At 34.9% G+C, this 27,954-nt stretch overlaps 1 protein-coding gene across 1 annotated transcript; it reads right to left on the bottom strand.

The window, feature by feature from the left end:
• Window positions 1-113: 113 nt before the first annotated feature.
• Window positions 114-26,227, bottom strand: LOC126844666 (sonic hedgehog protein). Its single transcript, XM_050583029.1, has 4 exons — window positions 25,590-26,227; window positions 23,714-24,113; window positions 7,794-8,043; window positions 114-1,752 (listed from the first exon to the last, which is right to left on the bottom strand). The coding sequence occupies exons 2-4, from the start codon at window positions 24,056-24,058 to the stop codon at window positions 1,040-1,042; spliced, it is 1,308 nt and encodes a 435-aa protein (XP_050438986.1). The 5' UTR covers window positions 24,059-24,113; window positions 25,590-26,227; the 3' UTR covers window positions 114-1,039.
• Between the last annotated feature and the right edge of the window lie 1,727 nt (window positions 26,228-27,954).

The raw sequence follows: 27,954 nt of genomic DNA, 5'->3' as shown, positions 1-27,954 counted from the left end.
TTTTAGTTCTTATACACCAAGGAGTTACATTTGTGATTTATTGTAAAAACGATTACACACATTAATTGTCACTACACAATACTGTATAATAATAAGTACTCGACATTTTTGCAAACAATTTTACAATTTTAATAATTAATATTTTTAAATATTTTCATAAATAAAATTCCATTTTTGGACTGCCATAAAAATATATTATATATCTGATTATATAGGTATAATTAACTAAATCTATAAGTATGCCAAAGAGCACGAGTCCTCGCCGAGTCATCCTCGCATTCACATCAATCGACATTCGACTTAATAGTTTTCCTGTAGACAATTTTTTTTTATGAAATAACTATTCGCAGTTTTGATTTGGTCTCATTTATTTATGGTTTATACACGTATACATTTGTACATAACACTTCGAGCTTACAATAATTACGATGTATAGATAATAAATAGGCAATAGGCATAAAATGTATACACAACATAATAATTTACATACATACAATGTATAAATAACAACATATTTTTAAACCCTACAATATAATTTACAAGAAGTATAATTTAAATTATAATAAATTATTAACATTTAATAAGTACAAGTTTTCAATGCATTAGTTATCAGTTTAGTGTTTTTCTGAAAAGGTTTTTTTGTTTTTAGATAAGCATTTTGTTTTAGATAAAACATAATAGGTGTATTGTATTAAAACGTGGTTGGTAAATTAATATCAACAAGATTAAATAATATGTATTTTGGTGTTATACCTAGCTAATGTTAGTGTCAACAGGACAACAAATATGATAGTCAGATTAGAAACTTGATTTTGTTTTTACAAATTTACAAAATAAAAATTATAAATTATTTTTGGTATAATAATTATAAGTCACTTTTGGGATACAGGAGTTGGGAAATGGTCGAAAAAATACATTAATCCCAACGTTAGAGCAAAAATGCACGTACCGAATTGATTAAAATTAAAATTAGCCAAACAATAGATTCGAAAGGTCATTTTATATCTACTAAAAATAACGGCGCAATGTATATTTATATTCAATGTGCGTCCATCATACTAGCTGGTATAATGTAGCCGGATATGGCATACAACAATTTCGGATACCAATGAATGCCTTCGGTGGGCGCCGTGATTTCCAACTGGTTCGGTACGGACGTGGCCAGTGGGTGCGCTAAACGCCAGATGAATCCTTTTAGGGAAGTTTGTGCAGCAGCCGCCATTCTGGCGGGCAAAAATGCCCAATGAGCTATTCGCTGGCTGTGTATGACGGCGTAACACGATGCCACGATGTCATCGACGATCACGGTGCCGTCGACGGTCAGCGGCGCGTACAGTCCTCGTCTCTCCATGTGCCTAACTTCCACTACGCGTTCGGTGCGCAATGCCTTACGGCCGGCTTTGCCGTCCACGACGGTAAGCAGCGTATCATTTACTCGGATGCTCTTGGCGAGTACCGGGTTAGCATCCCAGACTTGCGACCTTTCAGGTTTCTCCCAGCGGAGCACCAAGTGACTGGGCGTCGCCGTGATGGATTTTCCCGATTCCGTTACCAGCGTCACGTAGTCCGTTCTCGCTGTCGTACTTCTGTCCAGGAACAACAGTACCTTGCTGAAGCGCAACTGTCCGTCGTCGGTGAGCGCCAACACCGATTCGCCGACATTCAAGTCTTTCATCGGCTTCTTGCCGGACGTCGTTGTCACTATGCTGTCGCCGGTAAAACATCCCATCGATCTCGTATTTATTTTAGTTTCTGCAACAATAACAAACCAAATGAAAATTAGCTGTGTATTTCATTAAAAATATTATACTAATAAAACAGTATTTGGTGTAATATTTAATAATAGATATTAATAAGCGTGCTCACGCGGCGTCGGTGATATTAAGCGAATTAGCAATTCAAACGTGTGTATGTGGTTATAAAATAACTAGCTATACTACAATATATGTATATATACGTGATTTAGAGATTGTATATACTGATTTGTCTGATTTAAAAACCCATTAAAATAACTAATAATAAAAAAAAAAAATGACCCTCGCGTACTGTTTGTTTTTTCTTCGTTCTCGTTCATGTCGTGCGACCACGATAAATTAGTTAATGAGATAAAAAGGTAATAATTCTTGTGTTAATATACCTCACCGCTGCAGTTGGTATTCACCTTCCGCGCACGGCCGATTCCCAATCTGATTTAATCAGTATAAAAATGGTGAAATACATACGGGTTTCGGAAAACCGGATTGCTCACGCCTTATCCCGGACTCATGTAGAATCACACATGTTTAACATGGCATGCATTATTATACCGATAGTTCACGCACGGATACCTATGTGTAATAAAACTTATGAAAACGACCGGTGACCGCGTGTAGGTCTTATATTATACAATAATAATATGCTATCTAGGAGGATACGTTTAACGGCTCATTATTGAATTCGGAAATTTTATTATTTTATTAAATTCTTTTCTGTTATATTATTATTATGAAAGGATAATGGATGTGAAATATTTTCGTTTTATCGCACCATGGTACGACTTACGGCAGATATTAGTTTATCCAGTCGAGATATTTATGCTGACCGTGGAGCTATTTACATTTTAATAGTAAGTATTATGATTTATGTCCAATATTCGTCAATACAAAGAATAGTACAATACATAGAAACTCACGGCGTCTACCATTATTTAACCATAATCAATACAAAAGCATGGCTGACTCAATTTTTAATTTTGTTGGCTTACATAATAATAATAATTACTCGATATCAGTCTCTGAATTTCGGGAAATAATGAAGAGAAAAAATACTAATGGTAAAAAGAAGTCCTATTAAAGTAAATCATTTTAAATCTACTCTTTCAATTAAAACAGTTTTTTATTTATCGCGACTTGCCAACTCGAATCTAAGTAAAATCTTAAAAAAATGATTTAGCAATAATTATAATAATTATTCCACTTTTTTATCGCTGTTTCTCCATAACCTTTGTATTTCCAACACATCTCGTTGGAACCAACTATTACCAGCATTATCGTACTGATAACGCCGTGAAAGATTTAAATGTAAAATATTATATTATGACAATAAATTATCGTACGGTTACAAATTATGTGTTATACATGTTAGGTATACGTTTGGCGTTTACGGTCGAACGGTTAACACGAGTATCTCATGTACTAATTCCGAGAGAAAAATGACCGGAAGAAAGATTTCAGAATATTTATCGTTGTTTAAAAATCAATGTGTAATATAACACTAAAATGCGCACCCAATTGGTTAGAATTACTGACAAAACCGGTCGTGTTTTATGAGTGTAATTAATGTTATGGTGCGTTGTGCTGATAAGTAAATAAGATTTTTGAGAGACCGTATCAAAACATATTATTCATATTATGAGAAAACGGCGAACATACGGCCATATTTCACACTTATACTATGTTGACCGATCGCCCTTAAAGACATGAGTCTATAGCGTTAAACAAAGAGTAAAATCGTTTCCTCCGAGCACGTATTTACACTGCACGAGTGAGAATTCTCGACAGATTAAACCCATTCACAAACAACTCGACTCGGTGTTCGTGTAGTGCATTTCCTAAAACGCAACGATTCCAAATTGTAATGTATAACTGCAGACTAATGTATGAAAAGGTTTTTTTTTTTGGTCCGCGATTCGGTTCGATTGTCCGTTCGTTTCAATCGGTGTAATATAATTAACCAAAGGTGTAAGCAAAATAATGATATATGTGTACAATATGGATGAGTTGAAAAAAAAATTATACAGTCAACTCTTGGACTCCCGTAATGAACAAATAGTAAGCTCTGAGCACGAGTAAAAATCATGAACCATTCGGAGAAGAGATTTGTAAAACACTGTGGTGTGATCGATTAAAAACGAATTGTACAATGAAGTAGCGACGGCGGCGATATTTATCAATTTAACATTTGTCTATTTTATGCACCGGTGTTTAACAGTTTTGTATGCAAGAGTATGATAATAACAGTATATGCACCGGAGGTAAAAAAACGCGACGGAAAGGTGTAATGTAACGTATGCGGTTCGTTTAAAGACGAGTTGTGGGTTTTCGGTTTTGGACAGGTCACGAGCGGCTATTATTAGATGTTTGGAAAAAAATAAAGGTTACAAATAAATATACACAAATTATGCACCATCATCCCTTGTAAGTTTGTCTTCCGAGTTTGCTTTACACTCACCGCACGAGTCGTGTTTACATAAAATAAAACACTCTCTTCTTAGGCGCATAGGTGTATACACTTAGGCTCGTATTATTTGTTGTTGGTTCGTAAATAGTATAAATGGTCGATGATGACTAGGAGGAGCAGAGGCAACGGAAAAAATAAAGAAAAAGGGGAAACGTTTTTTTTTCTCTTATTCTCCCGTTGTATTGTTTGTTCTCTCTCGTGTGTATGTGTGTACCAGACAGAGGAGACTTGCGGTCGCGTGTAATCGGATCTTGGCGTGACACACGAAAGCCGGACACCGATCCGCATAGTTGTGGCCGAAACTCACTGCCCCGAGTGTTACGAAATGCAAAACCCGACGACAACAACGACAAGACGATCGGCCAGCCGTACTCGATGAAATCGTATAGACGTGTGAGAAAACCTCGGCTGAGCGCATATCGATTTCGCAGCCTCAACCATGTACACTCGTATAAATATGATTATGTATAACGCTAGCTGCAGACATGCGTCCAGCTTGCATCGATTAATCGAAGATTTACTTCAAGGCCTGGAGTACGAAACTTTCAAATCTGGTGTATAGATAATAATACTTCTTCTTCTTCTTCGGTAAACTCGGCCACTAGGACCATCCCGACATACATCCTTGCCTCCAATTTAGTCCGAGGCTTGTTGTATGAATCCTGAACAAAGATCTTTTTACAAGACAGGGTCGTTGGCCCTGTGCCCAACCCCCAACCTGGAGGACCAGAATACCACAACCAGTTAAGGCCAGGGTATGGTTACTGCAATATACCAATGGTATACTGGGCGATGGGGACACCACTTTCCCTACGCCAATGACTGCGGTCCGCGGGTTCGTCACACCCGTTGCCAATTAGGCACCCCATGCGGGGTGTGATAATAATACTAGTGATACTAATACTATAAATACGTCATCTGTAACTGACTCGATGAAAGTCAACTACGATATTTAGTTGTTACTTTTGTTTCCAGTGTAGACGGTCGGTAATACGACGTCAATAATAAATAATATTAAGCGTAATATAATGTAATTTAATACTTATGTATTATCAAAAATATCTAAAATCCACTATGTATAAGATTGACCAGAATGTCAGAATATCATATACCGTCGACGTATCAATTACCTTCTATAGGCAGTGCTATTGCTGTATAGTTTTTTTTAGCTATTAGTCAATTAGTGTCGATGCGATGATAATATTATTATTGTTACTGTACATTGCAAACAACGCATTCGAATTCCAATGATCGTTGCGGGTAGGGGTCCGATGTTGGTGTGGGGGTGTCCGAATTACTAATACGCGTAGAGAAATCTCAAATGGACGTCGAGAAGAGTGAATTATTATGGTGAAATATTGGTATAATCGAAATTATGTAGGTCGTGATATTAAGAATGATTATTTGTGATTAATTAACATAAAACAAATCGAGATAAGCGACCACACGCAAATTTGTGCGTCGAACGCGGATCAAGACTATTATTTTGAATTCGTCGAAAACGTGTAACTGCACGCGATAAATCACGAACCCGATCTGTTTAGAAATCAGAATTGTTTTCAACGCCCTACACAATCCATCGAGTCGCTTCTCCAGCTAGATTAGTTGTTTTGCGGTCCGTTGTGTGATACCTGCGTGGTTTAGGTGGTTAGGTCGATATTTTGTCAGCGGACTTAACGCCGTGAAGACTACTCTTGCGGCATGGTCTTTCTTTTGGACCGAAATAAGTTGTAATTCTATTTGGTCTATGCGGTGCAACACAATCCAATGAGAGGGTGCACGCACTTTGTTGAACGGAGACAACGTGTTCGGGTCAAAAACGATTTCCGAATATTTTAACACGCGGTCGGTTAGGTTTTATTTTGTGTTTGCCGCGAGTAAACAACACGTCTTGTTTCCATTCGTTTATTCTGTCCGTTGACCGACACGCGGACCAATGTACAAATAATAATAATAATAATAATATGTATGAACAAAAAAGGTAAGCGCGTCGATGGCAGGCAGGTCCCTTTGCGACGAACGCGAACGGTTTGTTTGCACTGATTTTATTTAAGCGTTTCGTTCACACGGTCGGTCGGTCGGTCGGTCGATTGAACATACTAACATTACGACAACGATGATGATGATGATGATAATGTTGATATTACTATAATATTATACTGGATAGATGTATTATTGTGTGTATGGGCCGTACCGTTTATGGTGTACCAAGTTTCTCTCACACACACAAACACTACTCGAAAATTACCGACTGCGGGCTGTTTCAAACACAAAGTACCGCTAGATACAATATTTGATGAGGAACTATAAATACTTCACGGGTTGTTTGATTGGAAGTAAAAAACAATCAACCGTAAAAACCAAAAAATGTTCACAGATTAGTTTTGTTTAGTGTGCACCGTTGTGTGCGTAAAAAAACTACGATAACTTGTAAATTACTTCTAACTAGAGTTCAAAGTGACCGACAATTTCTTAGGAAAATAATTAAAAACCTCATTTTTCTAGTATAGACCACAAAAATTGGGAATAAAATTAAAATTGATACCTGATGGTCATACTGAAAGATATTAGCCAATAAACAACTATATGAATTAAATTAAAAAACAGCTTTTTCCAAACTATGTCATAATTTACTAAGTAAATATATAACTAAAACAATTATTAAGAATGATTAATTAAGCCATAAACAAAATATATTATGATTTATGATGGATATTAGTTACTACTACCTAAAAGTTTACGAAGTAAAATTAGTTTGTTGCTTATAATTCAAATTTCGACTTGGCTGATTCAAATTACTATTACTAAACAATTATAACTTTACGTATTATAATAATGATAAGTAGATATAATGACTAATTTGTCGAACTATGGCTCTATTAGAAATTTGTTTACAAAATCCTAGCTTGACCATGTACTTGCTTAGCTGGTGAGAAAACGGTGAAAAACAGTCCCTCTCCACTTCATCAGCTTAACAAGCGAAAAAAGAAAGATTCTTATTGTACTGTTTAACGATTTTTATTTAAGACCCTTGTCGCGCTCTCACAGAAATCGCTTGATCAAGAGTTTATCGATCGCATGAATTTTATGAACTTAAACCTACAGAGAGGCTCTCACAGAACATAAAAATGTCACTTATATTTCATTTTCACGCTTTTGGGTCAGTTACGAAAATATGTACGGTAAATTAATATTCAATTAATTTACGAGTATAACTGCAAAAACTATAGAGCCACGCTTTTTTTTTAATTTTAACTTTTTAAAGACAATATAATATAGACTCACGAACATTTGCTTTTATAGTTTTTTCTTTTTCCATCAATATAATAACATATATGCTATATATCCGATAAACGGCAACGGACCAAGTATACCTATAGATACGCACAAATTCTTGTTTACGGCCTGCAGCGAATACAAATTGGAAAATTATGTTGATGCGCATCTAGCTATTGTCGTATATATTAAACGATGTGCAACATATATTGTATATACCTATACATATTAGTCAGCGAACCAACGTAATTTATGCAGTTGACTGAGTGTATATATAGAAACATAGTCGGTCGACTCACCTGATTTGCAAGAGCAGTGTATGTAGCCACGTTTGTAGTTGACCCAATCGAACCCGGCCTCGACGGCCAGCCGGGCCAACATGCCGTACTTGGACTTGTCCCTGTCGGACGTAGTGATGTCCACTGCACGTCCCTCGCTGTGCAGACTATTGCCGAACCGGTCGCCCCAGCCATCGATTACCCGTAGCCGGACGCTAGGCCACAGATTCATCACGCTGATCGCCAACGTGTTCAACTTCTCTTTACACCTCTGTAAAAATTCAGACGTTTTTAAAATATATTTAGCAATTTACCAACGGAGTTGTTTCGAACAGATAAGATATTCTTAAAAAAACAACAAATATATTATATAGTTAACATTTATAAAGTTTATCGCTAATGGCTAAATAACACGCGTGTCGTTGAAACATCCCACGAGAATATAAGCAGGGTAAATCATGATTAATATGAATAATCTATGGAATCCATGCACCACATTGTGGCTTCGGTGCCAATAACTGTCGTTACGACTAGAGTGAATATAATTTTTTATGGTAACGCCCCGACGCTACTTTTTGGCAACTAGTTAAACAGTTAGTCATTAGTGGTCATAAATTATCGAACGACATTCTGCTTATGCCAGTTATTGGACGAAAGCTCCGAGCTACCAATCTACAAAATTCGATAATACTAGGTTTCACTAATTTCGATAGTCTAAAAGTATTTTTAGCCAAATGAGTGTTTTTCATATTTTATATTTATATTTATAATGTATATGCACTGAAATGTGTAGATTGGTCATGTAAAGCGTACCTGTACAGAAATCAGTTAACAATTAAAATTCAACACATAACAAATACGCTACTAGAAAGCTCTTAGTTAAATAATAAATTAGAACATAAGATATTCACTTAGAATTATACTTTTATAATATACCTAAATAAAATATATAAATATATATATTTTATATTTAAATCATTGGTTCAACATATTTTATTCTTGATTTAGTTAAATTGAAGTAGCCAAAAAAAGGAATCGGTTATTATCAGTTTTAGTCGAAAAGTATACTAGCCGAAAAGGTTTAGTAGTAGCTAGTAAACATCTAATATAGTTAAAATTGTATTAATTGTTTTATTGTATACAATAAAACAACTTATTACCTTTTTAGACAAAATTATTAAAGGCTTATGAGTTATGGAGTTAGGCAGGTTAACGATAGACGTTAATTTGTCTTAAATTGTTATTTTTTTATTGTCAATAAAAATTAAAAGAGATAAAATTGTTATAAAAATCATCTGTGTCCACAGATAACACAATAATTTTCCATCTGTTGTATGAAAATCAAAACTTGATTTTATTTTAGTGATGTTACATCTTGTTGTCACTAGAGTGTGCATTAATTAATTACGCCTGACATTGTGATAGGTCCGCATCACTTTTTGCGAGTAAAATTGAGAAAAATCATCTGGTAGGTTTTCTCGAGCATAATTTTTTGCTCGTGGCCTTCTGTAATACATTTAGATACAGTTCACGAGGCGACGGTGCGACATCTTTTGGTACAACAGACGATCGAGAAAACAAAAGATGAGACACCCAACGCAGCACGAGGTGCCGAGGTGGCACCATTGGGCGGGGCTCGAAACTCACCGCGGGCGAAACATGTATGCGTTGTATCTTCGGTAGGTATAAGGTACACGCGGCGGCGAGGTCAAAAGCAGTTCGAGAAAACCAAGAATGCCGTGGCCGCGTGACGCTGTTGGGCGCGCACCAAATACACGGTCAAGAGATGAGATGAAACAAAATAAAAAAACAACGATGCGGAGGAAGGGGAAAACCGAATTCGCCGCCGACTTTGTGAATGTGCCGTAACATACGGTATGCGTTGGTATTTTCCTTCGTACCCGCGACTCCCTCCCTCCTGCTCCTTCATCGCCCCCGCCTAAATTACATACTATATCCAATTGCCGGTCTCGTGTCGGCCATTTTGTTCATAGCCCGCATTCCGAAAAGCATTGTCTTAAATAATAATAATAATAATAATGATAATAATAACAATAATAATAGTAATGATAATAATATTAATGATAATAATGAAAAAGAACGCGCACCGCGGGTTGAGCGGGCGGATGGAGATTTTGATCTGTACGGTGTACCTATATATAGTGGAAAACGAGCTGCTGCCGTGGGACTGCTGAGTGTCGAGCGGCGGCGACCAAGTGATGGTAACCAAAACATGATCACCGCGTGCGCGTACACGGGGGGACGGACAGTGTTGGACGCTGGTATCCTTTTGTAGACGGCAGGCGCCTCGCACGGTTTATTTTGACAAGCAATTTGATATAATGGGCATTCTCTACGCGCGCGCGCAACACACGAACACATGCACGCGGTATGCCTCACAATAAACACTGGAGGCCACCACCCGCTTTCCGAGTTGTTGTTGGCTTGTTAGCCTTTTGACTTTTCTTACGAGGGACACACCGACAGGTGGTGCGGCGGCTGTACACAAACACACACAATTGTGGGATGGGTGTCTTTTATTGTCAAATTATTGTTTTGACGCAAAATAAACCGATGATTTAGCACATCCTTAAATGTGCTTATAAGATGGTGAAGATAGGCGGACGTGTTGCTTATCTAATTTATCGAGTACTTAGGCACAGAATAGCCAAAAGGGAAACCTAGGCCGGGACTGATAAGTGTCTGACATTTAGTTTATATCTATTACTAAAATAATCGATATTAAATTTGTAAACGTTATATTATACATTTTATTGTCACGGCGTGGCTTTGTTTTACTACTCCGCAAAAAATTCTCCAATACATTTTGTTTTATATTTATGTTTTAACAATGTGTATAATCAAATGCGTATAGGTACATTGTCTAGACATTATAAAATATATAAAACTATAAAATATGAAATATCTACAGTTAACGTATGTACGTTGGTCATATCAATGTTCTTAATCGAAACAAGTAAAGTAAAAGTCGTGACTAGTATATAAGGGGTGAACGTTTTCAGCACACTCGTTATTTGGCACGGGGTAGGAACTCATAGTTTGTTTTATTTTCCATGGTAATCGTTACTATGTATTGTGATTGAGAAACACGAGTTTTAAGTACCGACGATAGAGTATACTACTAAATGTATACGACAGTCCAACACGATTTTTGAACAAATAGGAATAACAGATACATACATCCATGTTCACATGTTGTGACGATATCGGTATGTATAAAAAATATAAGATTGGTACGTCATTCGATCGCTTAAAAAAATATGTATATATTATGTAGTTTACAGATTACATTGTGTTGGTATATCACTATCGATTTCACCCGGAACTAGTTTTTTTCCCTTTTTTCTATAGTCTCCAACGCTTTAACAGTTAAACCTTTTTGAAGGAAAACGGATTCTTCATTTTTTGTACAGGTACACCTATAAAAAGAGTATATAAAAATGTATAGTACATATATATATATATATATATACCATTGTTGACTAGTGCTAAACGAAAAACGGAAGATGAAAAAAAATGTTTATTATTGTAAATGATCGTGCGACTGAAGAGGATGCATGACGATCGTATAAGCTATATAGACGCTACGGCGCGTGGTGCCGTCAAAATCAATTTCCAAAAAACTATACAGGATAAAAAATACGAACAACGTGTTCCTATCGTTTACACGATCCCCCGTGGGATTATAATCGAATAATATTATACTATTATGAAAGATTACCTCCCGGGTGTCCGCTGTTATCCTCCCTGTGTGTATATTTATATATATATATTTGTGTGTGCTAGAGTGTCGAACGGGACCCGGTTGGCCTCCGACCGCCGTCTCGGATTTCATCGATACACCCGATTGCAGACAACTACAACATACCTCTTGCTCTTCACCCTCGGTAAGCATTGGCCGACACAGCCGCATACCAGACGCGTACCGTATTAATTAGTTACGTTATCGCGGGAGTTATCTATCCGGCCGTGTCCATGTAGTCCGTGTTCGTTCTGTTGTCATTGTGGTTAAGTATATTTTTTGCCATTTGGGCGTGAGATGTAAACATATTTATACCACGTTGCTACCCTGTGTGTGTATATTTTATACTACCTACAATACGTATAACAGCTCAGGTACATACGCCATTGTTACATTATAAATACAGAGGCATAATACTATGTTGTAACCCTTACACCAAAATTAAATTGCATAGTAGAATTTTGGCAAAGTCATATATGGATTTTTTTTAATGTCTTTAATAAAATTTGTTATGTTCAGTAGCTGGGTAGTACATAGTTTAAACTCTTTTAAGTTTAAAATGCATACTACCTTTATGATACTCGTTAATAACACAGAACGTGCGTTTTTCAACAACATTTATAGTATGTATGTATTTATAGTATATTATGTTACAGATGGTTGCACGCATCGTAAAAATCGCTATACTACTTATCAACATCACAATTCATAATTAACTACCTATTTAAAAGCTTTCCATTGGTATTAATGATAAGTGATACAAATATAAATGTTTATTTATTCTCCGTGATAACGAGTATAAATTATAATTATATTTTGTTATATTAATACCGTTAGAAAAATAGTAAATTTTTTTTATGTTGTTGTTGGACATATGGTTAGGTAACTTTAGAATGTGAAATCTATACAAGAACATTGATTATACTTTGGTTAATAAATGTCATTAGTATACTTTTATTTTGGAAAATGTGTACTTAACAGAAACTTTTAATTTATAAACTACATTAATTTTAAATAATTACTAAATTAAATTATAAATAATAATAAATATTTTAGTTTATAAAGTAATAATAATAATTATAAAGTTCAAATAGTTAAATAAGGACGATTAATTTGTTGTCGCAATTTTATTATTCTGACGTAAAAACGTTTTTACTTATCAATATAACAAATTATAAGAATTAATTGGCATGCACACTGCAACGTGACCAAACTGGTTGCTCGTTCTAACGCTTTTTATTATATGATTTCACAATTGGTCTGTTTAGTTTTAAGTAAATAAGTATGTAGTTTTCGCAAATGGTAGATTATTGTATACAAATTACTTCGATGTTAAAATGTCGTTATTATATACAGGGTGTTTCTTTTATCATAAACTAGTCAATATCTCACTGGGTTTAATTAATAATTTAATTAAATTTAGATTTTTTGATAGCAACTTATGAAATCAAATGGTAACGTACATATTTTATTACCTTTTTAAATAGAGAATAATGTATTACACATTTTGACTGGTCAATAACCAATTTCGGATTACTATTTTTGAAGTTGCAAGAGTTTAAAAGTTAGGATAGGAGGAGAAGTAGTGTAGTATTATTTTTATCCGAGCGCATTTCCCAACCGCACTTCAGTTGCTATCAGTTGGAAGGAGGGTAAAAACAAAAAAAATTGTGAAAAATTGAGATCACATTGTATAAAAACAATACGAAAAAAAATTATTTTATTAATTATGCCCAGTGAGATATTGGCTGGTTCATGATAAAAGAATCACCCTGTATGTATGTAATCCGGTTTTAAAATAATTTTATTGAAAATAAGGTACACATAATAACAGTATACATCTGTTGTTTTTGGCGTTTTTCTTTTTTATTAAGCATGAACGATTGTTTAAGCTTACAATTTTAATTTTAATAAATTTAATGTCTATGGATTTTTATGTTTGATTGATTGGTAACACTAAAAAGCGAAAACCAGTAAGACCATATGATGAATGAAACGAAATCGTTAAATTGCTTATGTACATGTAGTAGCATAGTAATTTATATTTATGATGATTCATCATGATTGCTTTGCACACTGTTAGAATGGGTCTGTATAGCGAGTAGCGACACACCTCATAATTATACTTGGAAAAAACGCTGTTTGTTACATTTCACTATTTCAGATTGTTTATGTGATGCATATTTTCAATTGCTATTCTTGATTATAACAAATGATAAAGGTATATAAAATAAAACAAAATAAATGTAATTATTATATTTAACATAATATTAATATATATATATTGTGGCACTTAGATAATGTTTATAGTAATGAGTGTGCGTCATATTTTTTTTGCTCTGTTAATAATTATTTAGAAACACTAGCGTGCGCCATTCAACACTGGTAAAGAGCGTTTTGGTCTGCCACTCCAGGACCAATTTCGGGTGTCAAACGTTGACACCAGACACACACGATAGCCATAGCCGCGTCAGTACGCAGAGACACGCTGGTACGTACTACAGTACACAATACACGTGTATGGCAATGACTAGTGCAGCAGTCCAAACAATGCAATTAATTGTTATGAGCGGTTTAGTGTACGCGCCTGAGCAATTTGACAGCCTTTGACCCGTTCAGGTCAGCGGGTTCTCATTTTTTTTTTATTGCCGGCAGTCTGAGCACGTTTTGCCTCTTCGGCATTGTTATCACACACACACACACACACATCTTACCGACCGACCAACGTCAAACGTGTAAACGTTTTTAATGACTTAACACGCGCGCGTTTGTGTAAACATAAGTTAGTTACTACAGTTGTTTGTACAGTATACACAATATATACACATAATAGTTACCTATTATAATATTATGAGCTAGCTTAGACCGGGCCTAGAAGTCGCGTCAATATTGTAGTATACTTTGTCACGCTCAACCGGTCGACCGAAAGCTCCAAGACGGGTAATTATTTTTAGTTCTATCGAAGTTGGATTTAGTTGTAACGACTATATTATGCGCCATATTATAATATCCTACCGTAGAGTGCGTACCTACCTATAACAGCAATATAATCACGATTTCAATTATAAGGGCCCGATCGCAGGTATAGTATTATAACGCCATTTTGTTTTCTAACGACCGTATTGCTGTGCCTAGTTAATCTCGACGCGACGTGTCAAAACCCCGATATTATAACGATTGTAAAAATCGTCATTCCCTTCGCCACCAAATTGCATACGAGCATTGTTGCCGGTACGTGACTTTGAAGAGATTTCCACAAGTAACAAATAAAAAGGTGTGAAAATCAACGCGAGGAGTATATAGGAGAAAAAAAGCCGACACACAGATCCTGCGTTGGCGCCGGCGCTTGGCCAAATCCAATGATACCGTGTTATCGTCACGAATTCAAAAACACGAGCGGAGTGAAATTCGAAGAATGTATAACCCACGCCGTATAAAAAGCATTCTTTGAAAAAAAAAAATCAAAAACCAGACGACGAATGGAAAATTTGTTTGATTTCTCGAGACAAAAAAATTGTAAATACTCAAGTATTTATTTTTATTTTTAGTCCATTCAGTTTAATTTTTGTTTATGAGACGCGGACGGAAACCGTGAGACACTTCGACCGAATAAAACGGCGGCTTGACATGTTTACGTGCATATCCCAGGGTGTAAGCCACGGGGGTTGTTTTCTTCCGTCGATTACCGTGACGTTTGTCGTTTGACCAAAAAGATTGAAGAGACGGGGCACGGACACCTATTAAAAATAAAGAAGAGAAAAATTGTACATCGGAGACGTGTCAAACTGGGTTATGGTGCGGCAAAGAAATCCGTTAATGAAATTCTGATGTAGGGATTAACATAAGCCTGGGATCCGATAAACAAACACACGGCGTGTAATTGGAGACCAACAAAAAACAAGTTGAATATCGTTGGAAGACAAACGCCAAGAATGAGTAAGAGAAAAACTTACCAGACGTCTATTTAGTTCAGTGATGCAAAAGGTGATGTTTTGATATAAATATCCGTGTACATAGTATAAAAAACAAATAATTTATGTATACAATCCAGTAAAAAAAGTGGGCAAGACAAATATATGTATGTATAATATGTTCTATAGTTTTTTTTTATAATAATTTCGAAAGGTGCGTAAAAATATACTTGAAACAACATTTAAGTGTTAGTTTTGTTTTTTAATAACGTTTAGGCAGTGACGTAAACGTACTCAACAAGGGTGTTTTAAAGTTACTAGTATAAGTTGAGTTTATTTATTATTACCATAGCAAATAAATATTTATGTTATAAAACAGAGTTAATGTAATTTTGAAAAGTGTTGAGGATATTACAATCACAGTTTTAAAATGTAAATTACTATGTCCTTATTGCTTGTTATAACTTATATCTATACTTTATTTTATATTTCTACACTGATTATGCTCGCTCCATGATAGATTAAAAATTCTTGAATTGTTAGTTACTATGTACACAAGCAAAAATTATACTTGTATTGCCATTTGATTATGACTCATGCTGTTAAAATTATAACGATTGATATAATTTTATATTTTTAATTGAAATTGCGCGCAATCATTTATCGGATATGACGATAAATGCGTACAAGTGCAAGTATAAAAATAGTTTAACGTTAAAGACCCGTTTCTTAAATATACATAGTTTTTTTTTTATATAATAGCTATAATACTTAAAAGGTAACGCGATATATAAGTACTAAGTACATGTAATTAAAATTCCTACTTCAGCCGGTTGTACAGTATTTTTTTTTTTTTTATTAATTATCTCGCGGTCTTGTCTTCTGAAGACTATTAAGGAATCGGTAATCACCACAACTCCCGGTGTCTATGCGGCACGCTTGTTTATATAAAAATAATATAATTGATAGTGTTGACACGAGCGTATATGGTTAATAATATAAAGAATCCAGTTGACATTATACGAATAGTAGACGTAGAAGGGGAACGAAATGGGTAAAAAAACAACATTGTACAACGATATTTCGTGACGGATCTGTTGGGGAATTAATAAAAAGTGTTTTATGGCTGTTTAAATGTCATGTTGTCAGTGTACTATGGTAACCGGTAAACTGGTCTCTCCCCCGAGAGAGCCCGACGGAATGCGTATTTAATAGCGCGTTTTAACTTATGCTGTCTGTGTGTCCGACGACAATTAGAATTCCGAGTCTGACAAAATGAACTGCTGGTGTGTTTTTTACAAGTTGTTACATGGTCGACCTGTGTGGGTTTTTTACCGCTCTACCCGTCACCCCTCCCTTCGCCCCCCTGCCCACTAATGTTTGTTCGCCGCCGCTGATGCTGCTGGCTGCCCCATTCACCGCGGGTTTGATTTATTTACTGTTCAGATGGCCATCTCCCTAATGTGCGTCCGATGCCGTCGATGGTTGAGAGAGCACATGCGTCTGGGAATAGGTTGGAAAGAATAAGAAAAGTATACAACAACGGTGACCACGACTGCTTTCTCATTACCATAATAACCCGTCTAATACGAAAGAACAATAGTTATTTACTTTGAAGCGTTTTATTTTTCGATATATATTTTTTTTTAAATAGATTTTTATTTTTTATTTATATCTGCAACTGATTGTGAGTTTAAAATGTCATTAATCTAACTAGAGATATTTGGCGCGGACACATTGTGTAGTACGGTAAACAAACTGTGCTGCCCACTAAGTTTACGGTTGTAGACGCTGTTATCATGGTTGCTGATCTAATAAGGATTCCTGTTTAAATCTGTTATGCGAACGTGAATGATTCTTGTGAATTAATCTTTGTGTAAAAATAACGACTAATATTTATTTGATGTACCTATTATTAAAAAATATAGTTGAGCAAAGCAAAGTCGTTAAATAATTAACTACATTTTACACTAATAATAATAAATTAATTAATCAAAAATAATAACTATTATCAAGTTTAATATAAAAAAAAATAGAAATAAAAGATGTATCCCATAAACATTATTTAATTTTAATGCGTATAATGCGTAGGTAATTTCTTATGGATAAACATGCCTAACGTTTTTGATAAAATTATATACATTTGCCTAATTTAGCTTTTAAGTTTTTTATTTACTGGATATCCGATGTACCTACCCAACTGGATAACCAATGGATATAGTAATGGAAATGGATAGCTGTAGAAAATCTCAGTATATTTTTGGGATTATAAATATTTATATACATGAACATTTCCAACTTGAGTATTTATGTTGTTAAACTTGTCATCAGGAACTAATACAAACCCACTACCTACTATACCTTCTTCATAATATGCTCTGGGCCTCAGATGATAAAAAAAAAAATATTACATATTTTTTAGTATTATTAAAATATCTTTTTGAGGGAGAAGACTGCTATCAAACATCATCCTACATCTTATAGCTAAAAACAAAATACACTTATAAAAATAATACATTTACTGGTATTAAATTGGAAAATTAAATTTTATAATACTCTAAGTTTTCTCTAACAACATATACAACTATTTTTTAATTCTAATTGTGTATTCCACAAAATATTAATAAATATGTTATTGAACGTTTATTTATTTATTTTTTTTTTGCTATCGCCTATCGGGTCTAAACTTACAAATTTTATATTTAAACAAAATATTGCACCCAACATTTTCTAGATTTTGTACACGCCCGAAAAATTCGACAAGAAAAATAATATATTACGTATATTATACTACCAAACCGTTTATAATTGCTTGATGTTGGAGCTCCCTCTTTCACGCCCAAGGCATCAAATCCTCCTCGGTGCGGTGTCATGTGAGCAGCTCCGGTATGTATGCAACGAAAGAAAAAAAGAACACGAGAAGTCGTATTTTGGTAGTTAAAAACCGTATAGTGTCGTTTTTATAACATATCCGAAGGTCGCCTGAGACATACGATTTTATTAATGTTCCGTAAGAAATCGGAGTTGACCTTAAAAATGCATTGTCACAACATTTTGGCAACAACCGGGCCGATCAGCGGGTGGGACTGAGACGTAACGTTCATTGTCCCGGTTAGGCCGGACGGACACACACTGTTGTACCGGAACGAAAGATGTGTGGACCAAAGATATATTCCAATTGTTGTGTATTTACGGTTTCAGTTTGCTAAGTTTGGAAAATATTATTATTTCGCCCTTTTATTTTTTTCACAATATTTTGTATTACTTCATATCGTGTGTACAAATGAAATAATAAATCGAATGGATATAGGTGAATTGCAATTGACTTACCCCTCTTCTATTTTATAACCCCCTATGGGTGACGGATCGAATTTCAATTTCACGATCGATGTGCCTATTGTGAGTATATTATACCATACACCTCTACACCTACCGCGTAGAAAAATTACAGATCTAGCTATAACGCACACATCTTTCGAGACATTTATTGATGTAAAATGTAATAGGTAACCCTTTATTGGGCGCGCGGAGTCGGATAGATCATTTTGATGATTTTTAATTGGCACCTTTGAAAATGCAACTATTTAAGGATTAAAAATATCATTGATAAATGTATATATATACATTATAATATGTGCTATTCATAGATATCACATTGAAATTATAACCTAAAATAGTCATTATAATACTTGTATAAACAAATAAATTTAGGTTTAGGGTAGGTTTAGACATATAAAAAATAGTAAATAAGATTAAATATATCTCACGTCACACAAATCAAAATTATGATATCAATGTAATGTTTTATAGACGTAAAAAATATACTACTAGAATGTAGCCTGTAGTGGTAATTTCATTAGGTAGTCTTTCAGTAGCTATGGAAATGTTACCCAACGGATAGGAAAGGCCTAAAATTGTGGGTTGTATATATTTTATTCTATACAATTATTTTTTGTAAGAAGCTATAACGGTATGCATTATTGAATTGTATAGGAAGATTACTATTTTACCTATTGAACTGTGGTTGTATACATATTTTTAGTCAACTACATATTATAATGTCAACGGCAGTAGTCCTTTGCCTACTTCATGTCGATCCCATAAAGCATTTTCTTCCGACTACCTGTTATTTATTTGAATTGTAATCCCAGTCAAACTGATTTTTTAGTGAGATATTTAAAAACAAAGGCATTTTTTAATATTCTATATAGAATTCTATATATGTAATTGAACATTAATTAGAGGATAACAACTAAAAGTCTTATTATAAAATACAAATATCGGATCAAGTTTCGTTTAATATCGTAATACGCTGTCCGCTGTCGTACATAAAAAAACAATTTTACTGATATAAGTTATGTAATTTCAGACTTCAAAGTAAAGGTATCTTGTGTTTCTCGAGGGAAATATACTTTACAGTGTTTAGAAAAAGACATGCGCGTCTTCATAGCTGTCGCGACGTGATGACTGACGTAATGCCTTTCAATTATTACTACGTTAAGCGATGATCTTCGAAAACCGTTTCTTCCAACTGACACATTATCCGCTATAATTGTAAGTTACATAGTCATAGATAAGCGAACAAAAATAATATATATTATATTCGTGGATGATGGAAAAAGAAAACTTCGTCGATCGTACTATGTTATTTGACTGCATGAGGTGTTTGACTCGTGACCATCAAGATGGCGGTATCGATTTCCCTCCCTTCCCCCGCCACAGGTGGTAGTGATGGTGGCGGCGGTGCTCGGTGATGGCAAGGGGGGTCGTGTATGAGTCTCGAGCGCGCTAATATACGCGCCGCCGTCGCACACACGGCCACTTTCAAAGGAACAAGAATGAGCGCGTCCGACGGGGGAAAGGAAGAGGCAACCGGTTCTTGTATATGGTGTGGTTTTTTATTATTATTATTATTTTCTTTCTTTTTTCTTCTTCTTCTTTTTTTTTTTTTTACGACTATGACGACGACGACGATCATCGATCCGCGTGCGTGCGTGCGCGTCTACGATTTATCGCGTAGCCGTTCCCACGCCCACGCCTGCTCGCTTACATGCGGTCTGTTCTCGTTTGTGTACATCAGGTACATACGGTGCCAAACCTGAGCGCTATGCCCGCTCTCCAACGCAGTTTAGTGAAAGTAGTGGCCGGGGGCGACGGCGTATAGCTCGTGTAAGCACGAGGTTAAAATGGCACCGACAACCCCCTTTGTGTGTTTATATAAATATATATATAGGTATTCGAATGTGAAACGCATAATACTAGACTATGGATTTAAAGATAGGTACGTCGATAATTGAGTAACCAAAAACATTAAATTCATATGTATTTTATTGTTATTACATAATATTATATTTATATAAAGCATATATTTGTTACAATTGAATTTTGTCATTAAAAATATATGAATTTCGGGGAACTGGGTCTCTTTTTCCCCCCAGGTATTATATTAGACGGTTAAATATAGCAGATGGAAAAGGTAGGAGTGGACACATCTGAAAATACAAAGAGCTGTAAAGCAATAGGATTTTACTGGCAAACAACCAAATATTTAATTCAAATCGTTGGTTAATCTTTATACATAAATATTATTTAGCGTAGGTCTAATAAAGGCGAATCGAGCGTTTACATTAATTACTTCCGGACCTCAAGCAGAATTGTTTTTTTTTTTTGCATTTCTTTAATACTTATGCATTTTTACAACAATGTGCTAATTAAGGGTAAATACTTAAGCAACAAGTATTTTAACAATAGAAAAAATTGTCTAATCATCAAACCGTATGGAAGAATAAAAGTATAGCGAGGTAATACGGACGCATCAATTTAATTTAACCGTTCTTTTCAATATACAGGTGCAAAAATATAATATAACAAAATAATTTTTCGTTACCTCATCGTACTAACGTTAGCGAGAGCTGGAACAACCGGTTTTTACATTTGATTGAACATAGTCAACCAAAATTTTCGAAGCTCGTTGTAAAAATGCTACCAGAAGTAGGGGTAGACAAATCGAAAATAGCACTATAAGAGTTGGAAGAACATGCCAGAATTTCTGTAAAAACATTTAAATCATTATATGTATCCCCCTAAATTACAATAGTTCTAAACATATCACTGATATTAGACAAACAAAACGATAAAGCCTGATTGTTCTAAATATTGATACAAATGTATGAAATACAGGTGTTACAGGTAATATTGGGCACACGTGTAATACAACAGATAGTCGAATGGTTAGCAATCAGGATTTCAATTTTAGGAAGTTAAATATTACGCGGTAGAGATTCCAGATTTGAATCCAACCTTCGTCTAGACTCTTGACGATCGCGGGAGCACGCGCGCCGATGGTGATGCATATGAACGCCAATACGAAAGCGAAATAACGAGACCGGACAGCCGTGAACACGGTTACGACGAAGGATACCGATGGATTTGTGTGCGAGAGACAAAGATAGAACGAGGAACGTGTACGCAGGCACAGACAAATGAACAAACAACGCGTAATAACAATGTTATCGGCTTGTCGGTTTGCATTGTTGACTGGACACAAACACGGGCACGAGCCCGAATATTTTATAATACCCTAACCTACTGCATAACATTTTAGTATACAACATATATATATATATATTTATGTGTGTGTGTGTGTGTGTACACAATAAAAATACCTAATTAAACGGGAAGAAAAAAAAACGTTTTTGCTGTCCGTTGCGCGAATTCGACCGATTTTTTCACCTAATTTCAAACAATAGCGTTTATCTTTTAATTTTTTGTTTAATTCATTACGTCTGATAAGCTACATCTATATATATTTGTCGTATATATACATAAATGTATGCTTCTGTTTAACTGAGAACAATGCCGACATGCTTTTCGACCTGAATGGCTCGCGACGATCATATTACACGGACGCGATCGCGGTAATACGCTAATGCTTTGATTGCCTTATACATATTATTATTATTATTATTATTATAGCTTATATTCACGACCTCATGGCTCAGACAGCAAACATAATATTGTCAACGCGAACTGCCGAAAACTGTATTTATAAACGTCTCCCGACATAGCGAGGGCAGGGGATTATTGCCAAAATGCTAACAGACTGTCAGACGTCTACACTAAAAAAGCTAAAAACAAAATATACAATTTGCCATTTGGTCGTGCAAACTCCTACAATGGCTTTTGTTAATTATGTGAATAATAATACTACTCTACGAACAAACAAAAAGAAATAACAAAGCGACAAAGATAAGTTTAAATCCTAGTAATGCGATAACTCCTACAGGTAATATAACATGTAAATCGGATATTTTATACTGTATAAATACATTATTATAATTATTATCGCTAAAACAATTTCTCTTCGTCTATCGTAAAATATAGTATTGGGTATCTACTTTCAATTCTCTTATGTAATTTCTTTATGGTACTTAATAACGCTATCGCCTTTAACCGATAACACTTGCGTATGAGCTGTGTGTCATTCGATCTATTATGATAAGTGATAATGAAGTGTGGTAAGCCGTAAGGCGCGTGTCAATGCAATCGGTTAGATTTGCGGGAAGAACACTACTCGGCGACATGTCGACGATTTGGGTACAGGGATGGATGCATTTAGGTCAAGGTAATGACGTGAACGCAGCATGGGAGTTTATTAAACAGTTCGTGAGTATAAATGGAGAAGGCCGACTTGGAAAATGTCGACGTTAACAACCATGGGAACGCACGAGAAGAAAAAAAAACAATTAACCAGCAAGAGAATAATACGAACATTATAATAGCTCGTTAAAAACATACAACCGGAAAGGCGATTTTTATATGTAACTCGTACCTGTACAATAATAATTATACTCGCCGAAAGATATAATAAGCTTACGATTTAAAAACTACTAATTTGAACATATTAAATAACATTTTTTTTATGCTATCTAAGAAATGTTTATTATTTTTATAATTGTTACAAAATATGTGCAGACATACTATTTAGTGTTTAGGTTATGTGTTATAATATGTAGAAATTAAAAATCGAAACGTGTAGGTTTTGTACGTTCGATTTTCCATAAATATAGAAACAAAGAACCTAAATTTGTTGGACAGGTGGCGTTTGAATTTACTCGATTAAAGGGTTGACGAATTTGTTTGTCTTAGAACTTTGTCTCTCGCTAATCGGCGGCACTTTATTCGCGCTTACGCTTGTTTTTTTGTTAAAAAATAATACAACGTTTCGTGTCGGTGCTTGTGATTAACATTGACAGAATATATCATACCTGAGTCATAAGGCGATCAGCACCGGTGCCTTCTTCGTCTTTGAACTCGATGTCCGCGTTGTAGTTGGGCGCTAACTGCATGAATCGCAAGGAGTCGTTGCGGTCGATGCGGCCTTCGGGTGGTCCGCTGGCGGTGATTGAGAACTCGCTGACGTTGGGCTCGTGTTGCTGGAACACCAGTGGCTTGAGTTTCCGCGGATTCCGGACTTTGGACGGTCCGCGCAAAGGGCCGCAGCACTCTATGCCGGCCGTCATCACGCACACCATTAGCGTCAACGTGATCCGCCAGCGGCTCCTCGACGCCACCGCAACAACGCCACCGCCGCCGCTGCCGCCGTTCCTCATATCCGGCTGCCAGACACCGCATTACCGCGGCCTTTACTCATACGGCAATTGGTCGCTATAAGTATAGAATGCAAAAAAATATAACACAGGATTAATTGTTGAACGAACTTCGTATAACAGCCGATATAAGTGCGATAATATGCATAATAAATAATTGACTAACCGGGGGTAATTTTAGATAAACTCGTGCAAAATTAAAGCGATGTTTATTACATACAAATATTATGCAACAATAAGTACATTTTGTGCGTCATCTTTGCGTAAGAATCATGCTATATTTCATCGTATTGTTTCAATTTTAGTTTAATTTGTGCTATACAACTGAAGCCCAAAGTACAATTGTGATTCATAATATGGAGTTCTACAGAAAATTAAACTACGTTTATTATTAAAAAAAAAAAAAACGTTTACTCATTTTAAATAAAAATTAACCCGTACATTTTACCCGAAAGTAAAAAAGTCCATAATTGTTACTAAGTTTTAAAATCAGAAAGAGGCAATAGCATTTGACATTAATTTTTTCAATAATGAGTTAATTTTTTTCAGTTTCGTTAAAAGGGGATTAATTTGAATTTCAAACAAATACTCCCTCGGCTTTCCCCCAGTTTCTTTTTGTATACTTGATACGTCTATACGCGGAGTCACAATAATCTTTAATTTATTAATTTTTTTTTGTTTAAACTTTAAAGAATACTTTAAAAATATATAGTTATTGGTGTTATTGGAAATATACTATATTATTTGTAGTTATAAAATACCTGCATATAAAGTATCGTCGATAAAATCATGAACTACGTGATAAAACTGTTTTTTTACGTATAATATAAAAAAAAACTATAGTCCCGTAGAGAAAGGTCTTCGGACGAATAACCTTTAGTGCAGATTTTTATAAAAACAAATCAGTTTTGACAAGTAATATTTCCGGTCAAAAGGTCAACTCGATCGAAACGTCAAAAAATATAATTTTTTTTTAAGACTTTTTGTCTTCGTCTTGCCTTTGATAATAAATAGGTATGTACTATTATATATTCTGGCGCCTCCAAAACCTCGACTCGCGTTTTACGATTTACATATTAACGCTTAAATTATTGATTTTTGTGGTTCCCACTTTAAAACAATTAACGCCTAATATTAAAATAAATACGAGATAATTATTAATAGACTGTAATCAAAAAACGTATCGTAACGTCTATTAAATTTAATTTCAATGACGAAAAATGATATTTGCAAATGACCAATCTCCGAGTATAATTGTTATGACGAAACCTTAATTGTTCTAAAACATAGTCTTATCGAATGGTGATTTCTTTTATATTTTCAGTGAATCACGTATTATTTAAAATTAAACTTGATCATTTTCGAGATACTATGATGCGTTTCTTTTTACTCGATAACACGCACTGAGTCATGCGTTTCATGTAGGCCCGGGTGGCTTATGAAATAAATGTTTTGTAAATACCTGCCTAAATTAAAATTTTAATGATTAATTTTATATACCCTAAATATGTATTTAATATTAGTTTTCACTTACCTTGTGAGTGTCTACTAAAATTGTGTAGAAATCTAATTATCGAAGAAAAATTTAGTCCGATTGTTTGGCAGCACTATGAATGCGTGTTCGGCGATTAGCCGGTACCGCGCGTTACACGGCGAAAATAAAGAATACAAGTTACGAACGAAACGGTTAAAAAAACGAATAATAAAATATATTACGTGTTTTTTTTAATTAAATTAAAAAAAAATCGCACTAAACACTTAGAAAATAACGAATCAATTTAATAAAAATACGAACGGAAAAATATTAAAACGATAATTTTCATAAGCGATTTTCGTGTTAAAACGGGAGGAAAACTATTCGAATTCGGTACACCGAAGTCGCGCCGAACCGATTCTGGTAACAAGGTCAATGATTTTGAACCAGACCCGGTGGTGTTGTTGTGGGTGTGAGCCACGAACACTCTCCCACCCCGATAGACGAAGCTCCGCCCACTCCGAGGCCGCCTCCATGTGTAAGTGTGTATGTGTGTGTACGCGTCGTGCCGTCGCTTCGGCCACCGCCGATATCCGATCTCGACCGTGTAACTAAACGTCCCGAGTGGCGCTCTTGCGGACACTTTTGTCTACTCCCAAGACAAAGGGGTAGACAGATCATCAGCCGTTCGCGGTCATCCTTGATCCCGTATAATGTTCCCACACAACGATATTATACGTACGGCACCGGTCGCTTCCGAAACGACCGCGGAAGGTCGCGCACCGTGTACAAAAATCCCTCTGCGATCATAACATAATAATAATAATAGGATCCTATGTTGGACGGGTCACACGATGATCGCGGTCTACATTGGATACACAGACGATATCGGATATTGTATATTGTACAAATCCGTAAACTAGGAATTTTCGCTAGATAATAATTGTTTGACTTGTTTTGATTTTGTAATGAAAAAAAAAATTCCTTTTCGAGTACATAGAAAAGCCACCGATCGTATAAACATCCTTTTTATTATTCTATAGTGGTTTGTAGTCTTCTAGTCCCTTATATTGACCTTTTTCGCTTTTTTTTTTTGTACATATAATATGCTTTTGACACGCGAAATTGTTTCCGGACGTTTCCTGTTACGGCGTTCGCAAATCCTATACCTGTCAATGGTATACAATATACTACAAACATATATGTATAATAAAATATAATATTTCGGAGACCGTTCGGATAGATTCACGCTACTTCGTCATCCGTGTATTAAGAAAGGATCGGAAACGTACGTATATGAACAAAATAAACACTAGACTCGAATAATTTGATGTTGTGTATGATGAAATTATTACAATTTATGTTTGTGTACAGCCGACAGTAGAAACTAGAAATACATGACGTGGTCCAATGTGTATTGATGATCCAACTACTGAACTAAATTGTTCAGCAAAATCACCGTAACTTTGAGAGCTTTTGGAATGTATAAACATTAAATATAAATGCTTCAACTTCATTGTGATAATTGAAAACAAATTAAAATATTGTACATTTATAAAAATATATTTTCAGTAAACTAAGTTAAAAATATAAAATAAGTTAGCGATCAGCCGAAATGAGGTGGATAGATTTATGTAAATAATACATTTGTAGCTATAGATAATGAAAAATGGGATGTATAATATTATAACAATAAATATTTCTCGTATAGAAGTCTATAAAGCTTATATTAGATCGTAATAAATGCCAATGCCAATATAGAACTGGAACTCATTTGTAAAAATAATGTCAGAAATGTAATTTAAAAAGGTAAAACTATAAAAGCTTAAAATAATTACGAACATTTTATAACATTTATGTGGATAAAACATCGAAAAGAGCTTAAAACACTTAAAACCATTAAAATAAACGTTTACGTATGCACGTAAAACCCTCGTTCTAAGCACTTCAAAATCATTATAATAGGTATAAATAAGGAAGATACTTAAGGAATCCCAAAAATGAAACTTCCAAAGTCTAACACTGAAAATAAAAAAACCTATGCTAACTATCAGTTGTCATACTAACATAATCGAAAAAATCTCTTGTCAGGGTCAAAAGGTGGTTAGTTCGACTTGTAATAGAAAAACTGCATATAAAAACTTTAAAATTGTTAAGCTATAATCACCATAAACCAACACTTAATGACTTATCAAGTTTAGCTAAACTTAAACTATACTAATTTCAAACGCTTAGGTTCAATAAATCAAAGAATTTCGCATCAAAATGAAATCCAATTGCCATCAAATTTTAATCAGTTAATCTGAACAATTGAACAACATAAAATTAAAAAAGAAAATTAGAAGCCGCATAGACAGACAAACGAACCGACGAAATACGCGGACATAATGCCAAGTTATTCTATTTTCCATAACAATAGGAAAAT

Source organism: Adelges cooleyi, unplaced genomic scaffold (genome assembly GCF_023614345.1).
Source record: "Adelges cooleyi isolate 19-005CV unplaced genomic scaffold, UGA_ACOO_1.1 ACOO_flye_CR_arks_rails_tigmint_CR_PRNA_108, whole genome shotgun sequence".
Lineage (NCBI taxonomy): Eukaryota > Metazoa > Arthropoda > Insecta > Hemiptera > Adelgidae > Adelges > Adelges cooleyi.
Note: the sequence above shows the minus strand (reverse complement) of the source record. Positions and strands in the feature narration are given on the sequence as shown.

Bases quoted from the DNA above. Each gene is read 5' to 3' on its own strand.
- LOC126844666 (XM_050583029.1), bottom strand. From the start codon at position 24,058: ATGAGGAACGGCGGCAGCGGCGGCGGTGGCGTTGTTGCGGTGGCGTCG. The intron at 8,044-23,713 runs GTATGATATATT...GAATTTTTACAG, and splicing joins CTGATCGCCTTATGACTCAG to AGGTGTAAAGAGAAGTTGAA. The intron at 1,753-7,793 runs GTGAGTCGACCG...TTATTGTTGCAG, and splicing joins ACACTGCTCTTGCAAATCAG to AAACTAAAATAAATACGAGA.